This window comes from Trachymyrmex cornetzi, unplaced genomic scaffold (genome assembly GCF_001594075.2).
Source record: "Trachymyrmex cornetzi isolate Tcor2-1 unplaced genomic scaffold, Tcor1.1 scaffold225, whole genome shotgun sequence".
NCBI lineage: Eukaryota > Metazoa > Arthropoda > Insecta > Hymenoptera > Formicidae > Trachymyrmex > Trachymyrmex cornetzi.
The window spans coordinates 1535907-1553371 of record NW_017296901.1 but is presented as its reverse complement, the minus strand read 5'-3'; the positions used below and the strand labels follow the sequence as shown (position 1 = coordinate 1553371).

The window sequence follows — 17465 nt, the reverse complement described above, 5'->3', positions numbered from 1 at the left end:
CCCTTAGGTCCACTCAAACGGTATGGCATGTGTATTTTTGTATGTTTCGTAGTGAAAATAGGCAATGTACAAAAAAACAGCCGGTAACAAACCTTTTTTTTTTCACTAAAAAATTTACAACTTTAGCTTGATTTGACGGCCCCTTCGATACATAGAAACGGTATGGCACCTACCTTCCGATTGGTTTTTTTTACGTAAACTATCATTAGAAACACATGCCATCCGGTAACTTATTACGAAAAAAGCAACAAATTTTTGACAACTTCAATCACACGCTATCAATTTTAAAACCGCGGGAGGTTTGCCATACTTGCGTTTCCTACATGTTTACCTAATAAATGACGAATTATGACGATTTCAAGCGGTAACAAATCATGACCATTTTAGTGTCATCATCTCCCGGACTACTAGGAGCTATGTAGTCTCAAGCGCTGTGAGTGGCTCGTGTCCAATTGAGCCGTGTCCAACTGGGTGTCACCCTTTTTATTGATCCACCATATTTTAGGCTTTCTACAATAAGTCATTATTTCAGCTTAAGTCTTAAACTGTAAGAAATTGACCAATCACAGTTGAATATGAAAAGAATAATTGATCAATTTCTTATGGCTTTTAATAGACCTTCTATAATAAGCCGCAAGTCAGAGGTTCTAAGCGATCTTAAGGAGATCCTAAAGCAAAGCTCGAACTCCGACGAAATCACTAGATGTCGCGCCGCGCGCTGCACATTGACACGTCTTTTTATATTGCCCCACAGCAATATCTCACGCAACTGATACACGCAGTCACGCGTGTCAATTTTCGTACAACGAATTCGTCGCGATAAAGCGTCTAAATCTAATTCTAAGAATTCAACGTTGTATGTTCGTGCAAATTACGTGTTTGGGAATTATTATTTCGTACGTTCGGGTTGCAAAGCTTTCATATCAAGCAAATGTTGTCACGACTTGACAGCTGAGACGCCATATTACACTAAGAAATGGTAAATATATCGATTTCGAAATTTTTGATCATTCTCAGCGTAGACTCCACTTCACAAACACGTATTGATGGGTATACTTTAATCCTGGAAAAGGATTTTCGAATCCGTGAAAGAGAAAAAGAGTATTCGTTATACAAAAATTATATGTGTTTAGTCGATAATACAGATGTCTTTAGAATCCCCTTAAGTCATAATCGGTGAAGTTGGCCAATAGCCAACTTGAACGACTTGGTTAAAACTGGTTAAGACTTCTGTCGTTCTGACTTGCGGCTTATTATAGAAGGCCTATAATAGGCCTTCTACAATAAGCATCGACATCTAGAATGGACCGCTGATGGCAATGGTGGGGGTAGAAAGACGATTAGAGTGAGAGGCAGGAATAATAAGATCGTTCTTTCTCTGTTTACTGTTTTTCTAACTAGCCTGGTTGGTTGTTGGATTAACAAAAACCAATTAGGCTTCAGTAAACAGAGAAAGAACGATCTTATTATTCCTGCCTCTCACTCTAATCGTCTTTCTACCTCCACCATTGCCATCAGCGGTCCATTCTAGATGTCGATGACAATAAGCCATTAGTCATAAATCAAAAGTCAGAAGCTAAAAGTTGACCAATCACAGTCGTCAATTTTTAGCTTCTAACTTTTGATTTATGACTAATGGCTTATTGTAGAAGGCCTATAAGACTTAAAGCTTAGGTAATAATTTATTGTAGAAAGCTTATGAGATAGAATGAGATGGGTGGATGTTCCATTTTATCTTAAGGCGATGCTAAAGCCTCTTGTTTTACCCACATTTCCACTCGGTGAAAAATCTCCGAATTGGATTTACGGATTGCAAAAGTATTATTACATAAGTTAAAGTATGTACAGACAGGACTTCAGCTGTACTGGATTTCATGAGAAACTCGAAAAAAAGTTAAAAAATTCACTTTTGGCCCGTACAGCTGTCACCTCAGATATATATTTGCTTGATATAAAAGTTTTAGAGTCCATATCTTAAAAATAAGCGTGCAGCTGAGGTCGCATTACTGGAACGAACGATACCGAGAACTGGATTGAAAGTCTAGAAGAAAAGTATTTTCACCGAGTAGAAAATACGTGTATATGGATGCTTTGCGAAGATTGGGAGCCGAAATTCCGTGTAGCAGTAGTCACGCGACTTGCGATAGATGATGCTGGCATATGTTAGATAAAGACATATGTATGCGTTTGAGTAAGACAGAATGATATATAATATTAATATAATGTAAGAAATGAATAAAAGATGTCACTATTGGGCGCTTTAGCATCGCTTTAAACAGGTCCTGAAAAACAGCACATCAAATTCTCGTCTCCAATCTCTTATTTGAGGATTTTCAGGCTGCCTTACTGCTTATCCTACCAGAGATTAATTACTTGATCTTTTACAATATGTCAGAAAAGCTTGTTACAAAATGTCAAGCGAATTTTAAGGAACGAATGTCATTCAAGAATAGACTCCACTATGCTCTATCATGCGAAAAGTGCAAATTTCACTGTATTAATAATTTGTAATAGACACCGTTCCCCCCTATCAACTTTATACTAAAATAAAAGTTTATTTGACAGATGCAACTGCTTGTGATTGTGTAACTGTAAAATGCAAACAGGACTCTTGAAAACAAACATAAATTAACTTTGTGAAAATAGGCGTCGTTAATCTGTTGTCGCATGACGAGATCTGTTTTTGCGCCGCGAAACAAAAACCGAAATATTAATTGATAACTGTTGACTATATATATAATTTAAAATTTTATAAAATTAATTAATTCTAAAGTAATTTTGGCTTATCGACATATTGCTTGCCATGGTGGATAATGGTGGCGAAGGTGCCGGCCACCATGGCGCCCCAAAATAGCATATAGAGTAATATTTCTGTTGTGTATCGCGATGGTAAGATTATGTGAGCGACCAACATTGAGGACGCGACTAAAAGAACAAGTGGGAATGTAGCATAACGCCAATTTCGTTCGGATTCTAAGGGACATTGAATGGAAGTACATTCGCCATCCTGGACAATGTAACGACCTAGAAAGAGCTCCAACGAATCCTGTACAACATAAAATATCGTTCACAATATCATCAAAAGAGAGAAAAATGTTTTCAAAAATTATTTACCTGTCTATATCCATCGGCGAAATTGTTCTTGTAATATCTCGTCAGAGAATTTAAACCATCTTTCATTGCACCCAATTTAGTGCGCTTTCCAGTTCGCGTAAAGTCAGTTTTTAATGCCCCTGTACCTGAATATTGGATGCTTATTACATCTGCGTTATCCGCCCAAATCTAAAAATATTAATAAACAATTTTTTTAATCAATAAAACTATTTTTATTATTAAAAAATCATTTACTTGTCCGACTATATTTCTTTTTATTATTATTTAATATTATAATTATTATTTATTATCTACGTATTATAAGACTACTTCTTCATTTTATATAATAGTAAAAATTTATAAAAAATTATATGAAGTTATTTGAAAAAAATAAAATACCTGTTTGAAAAGATTTTCAAATGCAGGATGATCTTCCACCTTTCTAAGTATCTCTAGCCTGCTCAATACTTCGTTAAGAACTCGCTTCGCCAGCATGCTTTGTACAACATTCGTTCGGTCTAAACAGTCGACACAATTTGTACGGAAAACACCATCCTGAGCCGAAAGCAATGCTCCGTCCCTCATCAATAAGAAATACCCCATCTGTTCTTGATCATGTGCTAATCGGTCCATTAAAGTGTTCAATTTGTCCCATCTCAGTCTTCTGCATTCCGCATGAAAATCAAAAGCCTCATATCGAATATTTTGGTTGTTAATTCTTTGCACTAAATTACGATATGCGTTTTCTAGCAATGCTTCTGGTCCACGCTGATCAATCTGTTCAAAATACTGGTATGTTTATAAATATAACAATAACAGTTTTTTCTATAAAATAAAACATTTCTAAGCCAATCCCTGTAGATAGTAGGAATAAATATAATTCACAAAAAAGCTTTTTTCACAATTATTTTAATTTTATAGTATCTAAATATCATAAATAAATGTAAAAAAGAAAGCTTACCAAATTCACTAGAATTTGCTTTCCATAATGAAAGATTTGGACATCAAAGTGACGAGCACAAGCGCTTTGATGATCCTCGTGTGGACTAATCTGCGGCTTTGGCTTGTACTTCAAGTTTGGCGCTTGATACCAAAACAAAGGAATGGATCCACGCGTTTGCACGAAGGAACTGCAATTGCCATTCACCTCGATTAGCTGCTCTGTCTCTACATAATTGGATACATTCCCAGTAGCATCTATACCACGTGAAAATAATCTTGTTCCAGCACGATGTATACCACGTCTAGAGACAATACCCCAATTGAATGCAATGCCATTTACAACCACTGTGTTCAGTGAAATGACTATATAATCAATTGTTAAGGGGGTTCATTACAGAAAAATATAAACACTTAAAAATTTTAATGATACAACACTATTGAAGGATACAGCCATGGATGATAGGTAAACAAAATTTGTATTGCTCTGGTCTTGCGCTTAGGTCCTGCAGAAGATAAGCGTTCCATACGAACCTGGGATCTGCTCTGTCATGAAGTGGCATCTAAATAATGACATTCCTTTACCATAAAACTGCTTATGATACTACATAAAGTGGCAATCTAAACACGCAACATATTTACTTGCAAGAATTCAGGTGTTGTGTTATGCAACCTCTGCATAGTATGACTGAGGTCATAGGTATAACTGAAGTAAAAGTATGGTGTATTTAAGACAGATTTTACCATCTCCAGGTATGTAGAATTATTTTGGACCTGTTTCTCAGTCAAATGCAAAAAGGACCTAGTATAGGGTATCACATCTGTTGAAGATATTTTAAAGATGTTATGCCCAGCTATAGTCCCACACATCTGAGCATCCGTAACAACAATAAGGTAACGACATGCCAAGAGATGTATAGTTCCTACCAGTCCCCATATTTTTCTACGGCTGGCAGTCGTTGGAATCTGATTAGCAGTGCCGACTACAAAAGGAAAAACAAAGATCATCAACTTTAGTTTAATTCAAACACATAAAATCGTCTGTTAATTACCTTGAGTATAAATCTGCTGACTCACTCTATCGACTACTAGCAGGACCTTAGTTCCGACTGGTTCCACGAAAAACTTCTCTGGAGTGGCATATCTTGGCAGAAAAAAATTGATAATTAGAGTGAGCAATAAAATTGGTAGCACACATAATTTTTCCACATGTGTATTTTACAAAATAAAATGCATTCTATGCAAATGTATTTTCTTGATAATTTACTCACAAGTATAAACTGTCATATATATCCATATTTGGCATCATATTGTCAAATGATGAATAGATCGGAAGTAAGTAGATACGCTGAGCAGAAAGACGAGCAAGCGAAAAAATAATAATAAAATAAAGTTTGGGAAAAATAAATTACTATCTTCTGGTGAAACACAATCCATTCATACACATAATAAATAAACAGTTTAGCCCCCCCCCCGCACCTCAAAAATCAATAAAATTAGGCTTTTTCGACGCGTTTTTGCATAAAACGAAAGAATTTGGTACAAAAAAGAATAAACGTTGAGAATACCTTGGTCACCACGAATTTTGATAAAAATATACTTAATTGATGCGTTTTCGCGTAAAAATTAAGATTTGACAAGAAAAGAGGGTCGTTCTGCCCTGTAAACCGAAATATAAATCGTTAAAGTTGACGACTACTCAGGTTAGGAAATCTGTCACATCCACGAATTACTACGATCATGATTATCATGAAGACTAGAAGCCTGAAGCACAGATTATCAAAAACTAGAAGGAGACTATAGCGAGATTTTCTAATGTCTTATCGACGATTGTCGCTAGCGATTGTTAACTAGCGACGACAGCCAATAGCACGGGATCATGATGTAAGAAGACAAGAGCCGGTAATCATAGTCAGGGCTGCGTTCGGGCAGCGCGCTATCAACGCTATTTGTGTCATACTATCCTTGTTTCACGTTTAAGGGGTCGATTTTGTTAGAGGAACTGAACTATATATACACTGGAATGGGCATCTCCGCTGTGATGCATAGAAAATTGTGGCCGCAATTGATCAGCCGCCATTTTGATTTGATGTGGTATTTGAACAAATCAGAAGCTTTCAGGTGCTCATGCGCACTTACGTTTAGTGTTCTTAAGTAAGACGTATATATATGGCATATGGGACGGTGATCGTTGGTGATCGTCTACCGGCGTGGTCGGACGTGTTATTGCGTCATCATTTTTGGAAAGTGTGACCCGCGGCTTCAAACGCACAATTGAGTTTACTCTTTTAGACTTTCGTATTCTGCATATTCTCACGCGAAGAAGAAGTAAGACGCGTATGTCAGCAAGATTATCGTGTGTGAGGTTATATTTGAAGGATTATAAAATCGCGTGACTGTCTATAAAGCATCAACATGAAGTGCTGTGTGCCTGGGTGTGGGCAAAGAAGTAAAAAGGGCCTTTCATTTCATAGGTAAAAATAATTGAAGTGACATTATTATTATACCATTTATGTCCATATAGATTTCCATACATCGATAGTACATCGATCGCATATCGATCGATACATCGATCGCAACGCGCGCGCGAACGCTTCTGATTCGCTCAAATATCGCATCAAATCAAAATGGCGACTGATCAATTGCGGCCACGAATTTTTCCCGATGCCCATTCCAGTGTATATATAGTTCAGTGGTTAGAAGCCTAGATAACAGAGATGCGACATTGAAGGGTATGGTCTGATTGGCTGTCTAAATCACGTGATCAGAGCGCCATTTTAATTCATTAGTCCGGATCTACGATAAGGTTTTAAGCCTTGAGCCATAAGAAATGGGCGAATCATAATCGCTTATTCTTCTCGGATTCGACTATAATTGGTCAATTTCTTACGGCTTAAGGCTTAAAACACACCTATTGTAGATCCTGACTTACTGCGTATAATTAGAGCCCCAGGACTCTACATATCGAGTCTAATAATGTATGTACGTATAATGTATATACTATTTAAGTACATACTATATATATACGTACTATACTTTCTTCTTTTTTTAATAATTTAACTTTCCTCATGTAATGCATCAGATTCGTATGTACTTGACCGGACAAAACCTCCGGTTGTAAAAATTATTATTTTAAATCGTTTGTATTTCGTATGAAGAGTTTTGAAGTGCAAATAAAAAGGTTGGTGAGTCATTGTATTAATTACAATTAATCATTCTTTTTTGGACCATGTACTTGACCGAAATAATTAACCGGATTTAAATTCAACGAAGTTTAAACATGGAATCGTTTGTATTTCGTATGAAGAGTTATGAAGTACCGTTAAAAACGTTTGTGAGTCATCCAGACATTTTTAATTAAATATTAAAATATCATGTATTTGACCGAATTATAGATATAGGCGCTACGGTCACGGAAATTCCGTTGGATAGGTAGTCTCTCTAGTATTTTGGATATTCCATGACTGTATTATGAAATTGCTTGCACTATGTTTTGATTGTAAATTATTTAAAGGTGTGCGTATACGGTGGTGCAATGCACAAATAGACAACTGTGACAAAAGGTGTGCAAATTGTAATTGCAACTCCGGAAGATTAAACGATTTGGTTCAAGCAAATGTATTGGATGGTTCAAGCAAATGTGTCGGCTGTGACTTATCTTATACTCGATGACTCACAAACATTTTTAATGGTACTTCATAACTCTTTATACGAAATACAAACGATTCCATGTTTAAACTTTGTTGAATATCAAAATTAATACTAGAGAGACTACCATACGAAATACAAACGATTTAAAATAATAATTTTTACAACCGGAGGTTTTGTCCGGTCAAGTACATACGAATCAAGATTACTGCTTTAAAAACAAAAATTCACTGCTTTAAAAATTCTTTGCATTAGCAGTGAATTTGTGTTTTTAAAGCAGTACTTTTGTGTTTTTAAAGCAGTGAATTTTTGTTTTTAAAGCAGTGTTCTCATTTTTAAATTCAAATTCTGAATTGGAGTACACTAGTGCAAAAACTTATTGCACTATTCCAGAACTAGGTCAGAATTCTTCGAAAAAGAACAGATCTTACGTATGCATAGCGCTGCAGCGAGTCAGAGTGACAGGTATCTTAACCTCTAAAATTTCGAAGAGCCCAGACACAAGCTTTTGCATAACGCATAACGCATAGTGCATAAGCGAATCAACTAATCAGAAGCTTTCCTTTCCTCTCATTCCATGGAAAAGAAGAATTTCGATTGGTTGTTTCCATTATGCACTATGTATTATGCGTTATGCAAGAGACGTGTGTGCTGCGGCCATAACGCTTGATATCTCGGTTCACGAGGCCGACCAACGCATTTTTTTTCAGATTTTTTCATTGTGAGTGAAAACGCGTCGAATGAGCCCAATTTAATCAAAATCGGAGGTGAGGCCCCGTATTCTAAATAATTAACCAAATCGATATAGCATAGAGAGTACGAATACAGATATAGCGTTTTTTTTTCTTTCGCGTGGTCTCACGCGTGGTCTCAACCTTAATACTTGAGGATTAAATAAATTTCTGGAATATATTATGTATTTTTATTTTTAGTATTCCTTTTTATATTATAATATTTTTATATTTATAATATTGCTTTTTAATATTTATTTTGTGTTTAATATCTTTTGTATTTGTTAAAGTGTATTGCAAGGAGCGTTGTAAGTATAGAACTGATAAATAATACATTCAAATTTACCACGAAACGATGACGTAACTTGATAACAATTCTGATTGGTCGTTCGACTGTCACGTGATTACATCTTGCGCATAGGCATACCCTTGTCTTTATATCATGGATATCCCTACCCCCGTGTGTCTTATTATTAGTAACATATATGCTGACAATCGTTGAATAATCACTCAAACAGTTGGCTGTATGCTGAAGGAATAGATGGACAGGCTGATCGACTGATTTTCAGTTCGCCCGTTGTCGACAAGGGCCTACGAAAAAGATCGATTGTTGTTTGGTGAAATTGTCGACGTTGACTTGTATCTTACTTAATTGAATTAAATTTATTTCAACATATTTGCGACATGCGGAAGACACATTCATCCATTGTTTTCTCTTTAATCGTGGTGTTCTCTACTTGTTGTTTGGCTGTTAATCAGACTTTTGTGAATACAATGAAAACAAAACTTAAAATACTTGGTGTCTTCGGTCATCCTGGCAAGAGTCATTTTGACGTGTTCAAGCCGCTTCTGGAGGAACTAGCTCGAAGAGGTCACGAGGTCACTGTGATCTCGTATTTTCCTAGGACCGATAATGCCAAAGTGAAAGAGCTGCTACCCAATTATAAAGACATTAGTCTGGTGATTCCTAAAGACGGTATCTTTGTAAACGTTGTAGATCTTCAACAGATCAATCACGGATGGTTTCGTCCCATGCTGGATCTTTACATGTTGAGGATCATGGCAGATTACTCATGCAGTACCGGTCTGCGAAGTTCGAGTGTCAAAAAGTTCCTTCAATCCGACGAAAAATTTGACTTAATTCTCACGGAAAATTTCAATACCGATTGTTTTTTGGGTTTTATTCATCGCTTTGAGGCGCCATATATGGCCTTATCATCGCATCAAATCATGCCGTGGACCAACAGTGACATGGCTAATACTGATAATCCTAGTTACATCCCGATTATAATACTTGGATTAACTAAACCGTTAGATTTCTTCAGTCGAATAAAAAATGCAATATGGCTGTTATTGTCTAAAGCGATTTATGAATATTACTTCCGATCTGTCGATCAAGTTGTCGCCAACGAAGTCTTCGGTCCGGATCTTCCCAAATTGAAAGAAATTGCCTTGCAATCGCAAGCGTTATTGGTGAATACCCACAGTAGCATTCATGGCAGCAGGCCACAGCTACCGAATGTGATAGAAATTGGTGGACTTCACATTCCATCCAGAGTCAATCCGCTACCGAAGGACATAGCTGAATTTCTTGACAGCGCCCATGAGGGAGTACTCTATTTCAGTTTAGGCTCCATGATCAAGATGTCGTCGATACCACAGGAGAAGTTGGATGCTATATTAAAGGTGATTGGCTCCATACCGCGGAAAGTGATTTGGAAATGGGAGGCTGACGAACTACCGCGCAAGCTGGACAACGTTATGGTCAGAAAGTGGCTGCCTCAGTTCGACGTAATGAGTAAGTGAAAGAATGTTCCCTTCTTTTTTTATGGAACAGCATGTGTTCAAGGTCGAGTCCTTGTATTAGACATCTATTTGACTTTAAGTTAGTCTGAAAGCACAAAAAAAATGATTATAAACTATTAACTAGTATGGTGGGGAGGAAAATGAAATTATTCTTTTTCGAAGGTCTTAACAATTTCACATAGAAATATTTTTTGTTTCTTCTTAATCTCTTCAAACTCTGCGTATATTGTGATATACATTAAATTTGAAGACGTTATCTGTTGAAATTATTTAATTCCGTCGACATTTTCTAAGATCTGATGTACATAATAGATAATAATGTATATTTTGGAGAGATAGACAAAATTTTGAAAAAAATTATTTAGTATAGATTACCTACTTAAGTGCGCATGAACTAAATTAAAAAAATTTTTTTAACATAATAAAATCAGGTTTGAAGGGGTTAAAAAAAGTAGTAAAAGTTTACATTACGTGTTTTAATAATCTGTTGCAGGGCTCGGCACACGATATTTGCGCTTCTCGGCCGATTTTCGACTCGGCTCCGCCCTCTGCTACTCTTCTCACCTCTTCGCCCCGCGCGCGGTTCAAATGTCACTCGACGCTTAGGAGCGTATAACACTCGTAGATATGAGTCCACCCGCTTTGGGCGCTCACGCTGTAGACTTCATTCTATCTTTTTTTTTTTGTTTATTACATAACTAAGATAGAATGAAGCAACATGTAAGCGCTCAATCTACCGCGTGAGAGGAGTAGAAAATCGGCCGAGAAGTGCAAATCGTGCCGAGTCCTGATCTATTGCATAATATGCGATTTATTGTATTCGAATTTAATTGGTGAGTATTATAATAAACAAAAAATAATGCGAATTATGTAAAATGGAAGTTAAATGATAATAAATGATGTATAATTGTCTAACATTTCAAAGTGAAGTACGTGTACGTGTATACTATTTATGAGTGTTTATTATCTATGTTGCATCATTCGCATGATAATTTCTAGTTTCTATTGGTAATAAGTAGTGTGACGCATAGATTACACATTGCATGTTTCATTTATGCGTGACATTAAAACATCGAATATAATATAAAATATCGAGATTGATTTACAATTAGGCACACAAATAATATAGTATATAAAATATTTTGCAAGGATTGTGACGCGACATATGTTGGACAAACGAGCAGGACATTAAAAACACGAATAGGCGAACATAAGAATCACATCAATTGGAATACTCAACAACATTCAGTAATTACAGAACACAGATTAAATTACTCCCATGAGTTTGATTGGAATAATATAAAAATACTTGATGAGGAAAATATGTTAGAGACAAAAGACTTATCCCGGAAATGATTCATATTCAGAAACAGAATAATAGTTTGAATATACAAACGGACACAGATTTGTTAAATAAGAACTATGCATGTTTATTTATGGACTAATGAGTTTCTCTCTCTTCAATTTTTCTTTACTTTGTTTTTAGGATGAAAGGACGGAAAGATCATTTGTGTTTAGATGTGTTCCGTCTTTTCACACGATAACTTCGTATTTTCTAATCTCAACATTATCGTGTAAGTTATTAAATTATAAATACTATCATTTGTGATAGGTATGAGAGTGTTGTATTATAGAATTTCATTATGTTAAATATCTTTTTTAAACATTTAATAATTAAAATATATATGTTTGTAATTAGCGTTCCGGGAAGAACAATGATAAGTTGTGGAATTGTATACATTGATAAGGATCCGAAGCGAGGATCGAAACGTTTGGTAACGAAATTATCGAATAAATTCATTTACACACGAATTACCAGTGTTTGACTCGGAAAGGCATCTCTTCATATACATACAATTAAGATTTATAAAGAAGATTAAATATTTACGAAAAAGTTGAATAACAACAAGATCAGCTTATCGTTACCGCTCGGTACACAATTCATTTAAGAATTTTTAATCTCGATTTTAGCAAAGAGTTCTTTAACGAATATTAAATCATTATTAAAAATATGATATTTATATTATGTACTCTTAATATTATTATTTTAAACATTATTATTTATTTATATTTTACATTGACTACACGTATATCACATGCTTTTAAAATAGAATGCATGAATTTTGCGATTTAATATCTAAAGATAAATGCGTAATTTTCAAAATAATTATAGAGAAATCAGATGTGCTATAACAATAGCCATGCATGTGAGTATAATATGCACATAGATGCTTCTTCTTCTTCTTATTAGTTAATGGCTCCCGCCTCCAAATAACAAAAGGTGGTCGATACGGCCAGATCACGTTGAAAAAATGTCAAACGAACTAAAGTGTATAACGTATTGGGGTGATGCAATGCCCGCGAATATGTCGCCGCGTCTACGATGTCGTCACGCCGAAATAACGCGCGTCGGAACGAACGAACGAGAGACGAGCCATCCGCGGGGGAATCAAATGCACAGTCAGAGTCGGCCACACTCTCAAAAATTTTAAATTGAATGCACCCGGTCCAAAGCGCGTCCGCCAAGGTCGAGTGATTCTTCAGAACTGGCACATAGATGCTAATGATCATTGATAATTATATTACAGATCAAATTAGTAATTTTCTCGAGTTAAATGTAAGTTGCTCAAGGACGTGAGAAATAATAATTTTTGTTTTTTTAAGTATTAATATTACGCGTAAAGTAGCTACGGCAGTGTCGCTGCGCGTAGCCTAGCGCCGAGACATTATCAGTGTCTCCAGATTCGAGTCGACACCAACTGAATTAAGTAACATCAATGTCATAGTTTATCACTGATCAACAATGTAACTGTTGTGTAACACCATGTGTTTTATTACATTTATGTTGTTAAACGCAAAATTATACTATTAGTGACATAAGAGCGTATTATTCATAATTCTATTCATATATGTCAATTGTAAAATTTATGGATGTTAATATTGGCAATACATCAGGCTTAAGTATTTTGAAGTTTGCTTTAGTTACTATGACAGTTGTAATCGGATACAAACAAAATGAGTATACACTAGTTGTTTCGAAGCAGTATTTTCATGTAGTCATCCAAATTGCAGCTTCTGTCTGTTACATGAGAAAAGCTGCGTTTGGACTTGACTCTCACGTGATGCAAGCTTTATTCTATTTTTATCATTCATTACTCATAAAAAGAAAGAAAATAGAATGAAACTTACAACGCGTGAACGTTAATTCCGAACGTAGAATAGTTTTAGCAATTCACAAAGAGGTTGTGTATACAGAGTAGGGGAGCCAGCTAAGAATGCGTGAGCGAATAGAAAGAAACAAAAAACGAGATGGCTATCAGCATCTTTGGCTGCGGTCGATTTAGATGCTCACGCGCTTTAAGTGCTTGTAATCATCATTTTGTCTTTATCGTTCATTAGATACGTAAAATAAGAATAGAAGTACTAAAATGCGCTGAAAGCGTCCAAATCGACCGCAACCCTTGTTTAATTTAAAGGGCATGCTGTTGATTTTCAGTGTTAGGTGGGGAGATTTCAGAAGAGCAATATATCGATGCCGCCCCACTCAGCTTTCAAAGTTCTATGCGCGGCGCAATATTAGAAAAAGATGGTCATCCCCAGAGAGAATCAAGGAAGAGTGGAGCGGATTCAGCCGGAAGCCGCCATTTATAGCTCACCGTTGAAGTGAGTAGGAGATATGATTGGAGCGTGATGGAACTATTGTACCGCACTAGCATTGTGTGTATGACATATATATACGTACACACACGCATGCACATTTGGGAACCAATCAGAGAAGAGAATCACTATCCGCTCCATTCTCCCTTGATTCTCTCGTGTCCTTTCCTTTTCTACTGTCTAACATTTCCACTTACAGGGGCCCCTATGCCTTGCTTACTCTATTTATACAACCTCTTTGGCAATTCGTCGTGAAGTGGATAAAAAAACAAACAAAAAGTTGACAATCTGCCTGAAAGAAGTCGACAGCGATTACGGTATCTCGAAAGAGATGATAAAGTAATCAAGTCAAGATTTTTTAGAAAAAAATCCAACTTACGTCGAGTTCAGGAAATATTGTCCAAAAAGGATATACGAGTAAATGTAAGTCTGTGAATGATTAAACGTTGATTACTTGCTTCTGGTTACAGTTGGCAAAGTACAAAACTCAAATCATTTTTGAAGCAATTACACGTGGAGAAATGTTTACAGTAGGAAAATATACAATACGATTAATATCGACTTCACAATCTGTGATGTTAACCTGATCGAAAATGTGTGTGGGCTACTATGAAGATCGAGATGAGGGAAAAGCATGTCTTCACTTGGAAACAATTATCATATCATGTTATCGTATCATCTAGAAATCACTTTCTAAGATTTTGGTAGAAAATCTCATAAAAAGAGCATGCCTCGACATTACCAAACCGTAATCGACAATGGAGAGAACTGGACGACATATTAGGTAAATTATATACGCATTGAAGCGTATATAATTCAAGATCATATATTTATTTTTCAAAAATTTTTTCCAGGACAAACAGCTAACACGCTCTTGTGCCAATAACTGTAGCATTAGAGTGCCGTCCCATGACGCATATTGCAATATTCGCGTAATCGAACGATCCAATCAATCACTGACGTTCCGCCGTTTTACATACGCGACAATTTTGTTCCTTATGCTCTATGCAGCGGATCGCCAATCACAGGATCGTTCTGTTAGATCTGTTTGCAAATTTTGCAAGCTAATAATTAGGAATACTTGCACAAACTATATTATTGGATTACAACAACTTTCATTACCTCACATATTTCTTAACTTAATGTAAAAAATATTATATTTTTTTATCTTGCTGATTGACGACTATATGGTAACTCCGGTATATACGCCGCGCTGGGATTTACGCCGCGGAAGTCAGAAAAAATAGAAGGAGTAGGGGTAATTTTCTCGCAACTACTCTGTTACATGCCTTTATGTTATATTAGTATTGAGTTATAATTTCAGCTTCTTACTGTTAATATTAATGAAATTATCGTGAGTTGAATCGATTTGTCACTGTGTGTGTAACAAGTAGCGTCATCATAAATTATAATCTACATAAAATGATTACTGTAAGGCGTGTAAAAGACCTAGTGGTTATTTCGTGATACATACGTGTAGAGGATGTTGTATAGCAAAATACAAGTGCTTTACTTTCGTGTTCTTTGTTTAGTTTGTTGAAACACTTGCATTTTTGCCATATATCCCACCCATTATCTATATGTATATAGCAAAAATGCAAGATTTCAAAAAGTTTATTTTTTAATATGAAAACTAAATATTTCGGATTTCTTCTCTAATATTTTTTTTCACAGTAGTAGACAGTACAAAGTTTTTACTGATATAGTTCGTTTATTTTAAACATAGTAAATAATACTTAATAAATTAAGTTTTTGATAGGTGCGGTGTATATACCGGAGTTACCCTATATATCGGAGAAGACGGAAAACGTACAGGTAAATAGTAATCGATGTATGAAGTAAAGAGTTTTTTGTCGGTTTGTACACCGGAAAAAATCTGATTGCATAAACTGATAGATTCAACCAATTTTGTTAAAAAAAAATCGAATCAGACTACTTTCAGAAATTACCAGATAAGCATGGGTAATAATTTATCACACAAAATTTCTTAATAATATCTATTAAATTTATTTAGGTCGGCATAATCTTTTAGTAAAATAAATTATAATTAGTTTAGAGTAAATTTAATTAAAGGTTTTATAAAGAAAGAGCCATTCGAAAATATTAAGTAAATCCTTATAGTTAAGTCTATTAGACGACCTAATAAAATATCAGGTTTAATCATGAAACTAGCAATTCTCAATCAAATCATCAAAATGCTACCATATACATCTCGTTGTTATGATATTAGCACATTTTCTTCAATGTCACAATCGTATTTACGCAATCGTAAGTTACGCAATGAATTAACAATTTAGTTATGCAAGACGACGCATTCTTACATCATCAATCGCATGACAAATTCGCATGACATCGATTGCGGTCGCGAGAAAATTCTGTTGTCTCGCGATAACCGTTTCCACAAGTAGTGATCACACTTTTACAGCACAGACCTTTACACTTATATTTTTTCTTTTATATTTTTATCGTCGTTTTTGGCTTTTTGTCGCGCTGTTTAACTGTATTGCTGACGTAACACGTGTTGTCATTCCGTTTGTTCTCTCATTCCGGTCTCGATGTATATCTTGTTAATATAATAATATTCCTCTCCCCGGCTTTATGCGTTTTCGTACATAAAATTTCAAAACTAATAAAAGTTTATTAATTACGGGTTATGAATTGCCTCTACACTCTACGTATAAATTTATAATCGATTTTGCGCTATTGTGATATTTTCTTTAATTAAAGTTGTTCCTTTGATTGTATTCGCAAGTAGTAACTATTTTTGTTGAATATTTTTGATAGATGCATAAAATCAACTTTTTATGAAGAATTATATGCATACTCAATTCCGTAATATTTAATCATACATGTAAATATTCACAGATATACGCATGTAAATATTACATATAAATATTCACAGATATTCTCGACCATCGGTTATCACGACAAGCTATTCTGTGTTTTCGCTGGTCTACTTGACAGGTAATTTAGTGTTTTTACATTTAATTGATATTTCTACAATTATATCTACGTATTATATCTATGTATCGGGATTGTCGTGCGCGCGGGTGTTTGGATCATAGTTGTGGCGTAGGACCATAGTTGTATGAAATTACGGTACTAATAATATTAAGCGCTTATTGGACTACAGGCCATTAGGTCCAAAATGGCGATCGAAGTAGCCAATAGGAAAGTTGTCGACGTTTCGATTTAGATAAAAGGCTTGCGCTACTTTGGTATTTAGGCCGGTATTTATCTGATTGGTTCGTGACGTGATTCGTGAAGTAATGTCTTAAGACATTACTTAAGACGGTCTTGAAATAAGAATCGACTATTAGCGTGTTCGATTTATTGACTCGACCCGACTCCAAGTCAATGGTCTGTTCTGTTTAACTGCAAAAGAAGAGCTAAACTGTGCAAGAAATACAGCTAGAGAACAAACTGTTGACTCGGAGTCGGGTCGAGTCAGTAAATCGAATACGCTATAAGACTACCGGCCTATGAATACCGGCCTTAGATTAGAGCTTAGGCCGGGATTCATAGTCAGGTCTTATATTCAAGACCGTCTTAAGTACGGTCTTAAGAAGTCACGAACCAATCAGAGGCCGG

General features: G+C 35.6%; 2 protein-coding genes across 4 annotated transcripts in view; one reads left to right on the top strand and one right to left on the bottom strand.

Annotated features, from left to right (window-relative positions):
- Nucleotides 1-2728: 2728 nt before the first annotated feature.
- On the bottom strand, nucleotides 2729-5540 carry Sac1 (phosphatidylinositol-3-phosphatase SAC1). 3 transcript variants are annotated; one of them, XM_018506482.1, is made up of 9 exons: nucleotides 5304-5540; nucleotides 5085-5176; nucleotides 4835-5015; nucleotides 4675-4738; nucleotides 4484-4595; nucleotides 4055-4398; nucleotides 3493-3870; nucleotides 3115-3282; nucleotides 2729-3046 (listed from the first exon to the last, which is right to left on the bottom strand). In XM_018506482.1, the coding sequence occupies exons 1-9, from the start codon at nucleotides 5339-5341 to the stop codon at nucleotides 2768-2770; spliced, it is 1656 nt and encodes a 551-aa protein (XP_018361984.1). In that variant the 5' UTR covers nucleotides 5342-5540; the 3' UTR covers nucleotides 2729-2767. The 3 variants fall into 3 exon arrangements, with proteins under 3 accessions (XP_018361984.1, XP_018361982.1, XP_018361985.1); XM_018506480.1 differs by having other exon boundaries at nucleotides 4675-5015; XM_018506483.1 differs by lacking the exon at nucleotides 5304-5540 and having other exon boundaries at nucleotides 4675-4853; nucleotides 4960-5015; nucleotides 5085-5107.
- A 3137-nt stretch (nucleotides 5541-8677) lies between these two features.
- The window catches only part of LOC108760513 (UDP-glucuronosyltransferase 2A3), an 11904-nt gene continuing 3116 nt past the window's right edge, over nucleotides 8678-17465 (top strand). The window contains exons 1-2 of the mRNA XM_018506524.1: nucleotides 8678-9004; nucleotides 9065-10209. Coding sequence (XP_018362026.1) covers nucleotides 9096-10209 — 1114 coding nt within the window. The 5' untranslated portion in view covers nucleotides 8678-9004; nucleotides 9065-9095. The remainder of the gene's footprint in view (nucleotides 9005-9064; nucleotides 10210-17465) is intronic.

What these genes read in the sequence shown, in the direction of transcription:
- Sac1 (XM_018506480.1), bottom strand. Translation starts at nt 5,341, where the DNA reads ATGATGCCAAATATGGATATATATGACAGTTTATACTT. An exon ending in CAACACCTGAATTCTTGCAA is followed by an intron (nt 4,596 to 4,674) that starts GTAAATATGTTG and finishes GTCATTATTTAG; the next exon opens with ATGCCACTTCATGACAGAGC. An exon ending in AGCAAATTCTAGTGAATTTG is followed by an intron (nt 3,871 to 4,054) that starts GTAAGCTTTCTT and finishes TATTTTGAACAG; the next exon opens with ATTGATCAGCGTGGACCAGA.